This window comes from Penaeus monodon, chromosome 30 (assembly GCF_015228065.2).
Source record: "Penaeus monodon isolate SGIC_2016 chromosome 30, NSTDA_Pmon_1, whole genome shotgun sequence".
NCBI classification, from domain to species: Eukaryota; Metazoa; Arthropoda; class Malacostraca; order Decapoda; family Penaeidae; genus Penaeus; species Penaeus monodon.
In genome coordinates this window covers 17,640,572-17,640,833 of record NC_051415.1, presented here as the reverse complement: position 1 = coordinate 17,640,833, position 262 = coordinate 17,640,572, and the positions used below count along the sequence as shown (strand labels likewise).

The following is a 262-nucleotide window of genomic DNA, read 5'->3' as shown; positions in this document are numbered from 1 at the left end:
AATGGAGCCTGAAGAGCAGGATGAGGACATGGACCATGATGCAGAGTCTGACATAGATGCCCATGAGGAGGAGGACCAGCAACCAGCCCAGAATTATGAGCCAATCCCAAGGTTGACAATTTCCATCCGTGGGAGAGGCCGAGGTCGCGGAAGAGGCAGGATTGGTGGGTCTTGAGTCACTTCGTGAATATTTAGTATTTTATGTGGTGATAAAAAGGATATTGTTTGTGGACATGTGAATTGTGACTTATATTTAGTAATT

At 45.4% G+C, this 262-nt stretch overlaps 1 protein-coding gene across 1 annotated transcript in view; it reads left to right on the top strand.

Moving 5' to 3' along the window:
* Nucleotides 1-262, top strand: part of LOC119592586 (cohesin subunit SA-2-like) — a gene marked incomplete at its 5' end in the record, with an annotated part of 30,625 nt that continues 30,363 nt past the window's right edge. Inside the window, 1 exon segment of the mRNA XM_037941464.1 lies at nt 1-164. Coding sequence (XP_037797392.1) covers nt 1-164 — 164 coding nt within the window.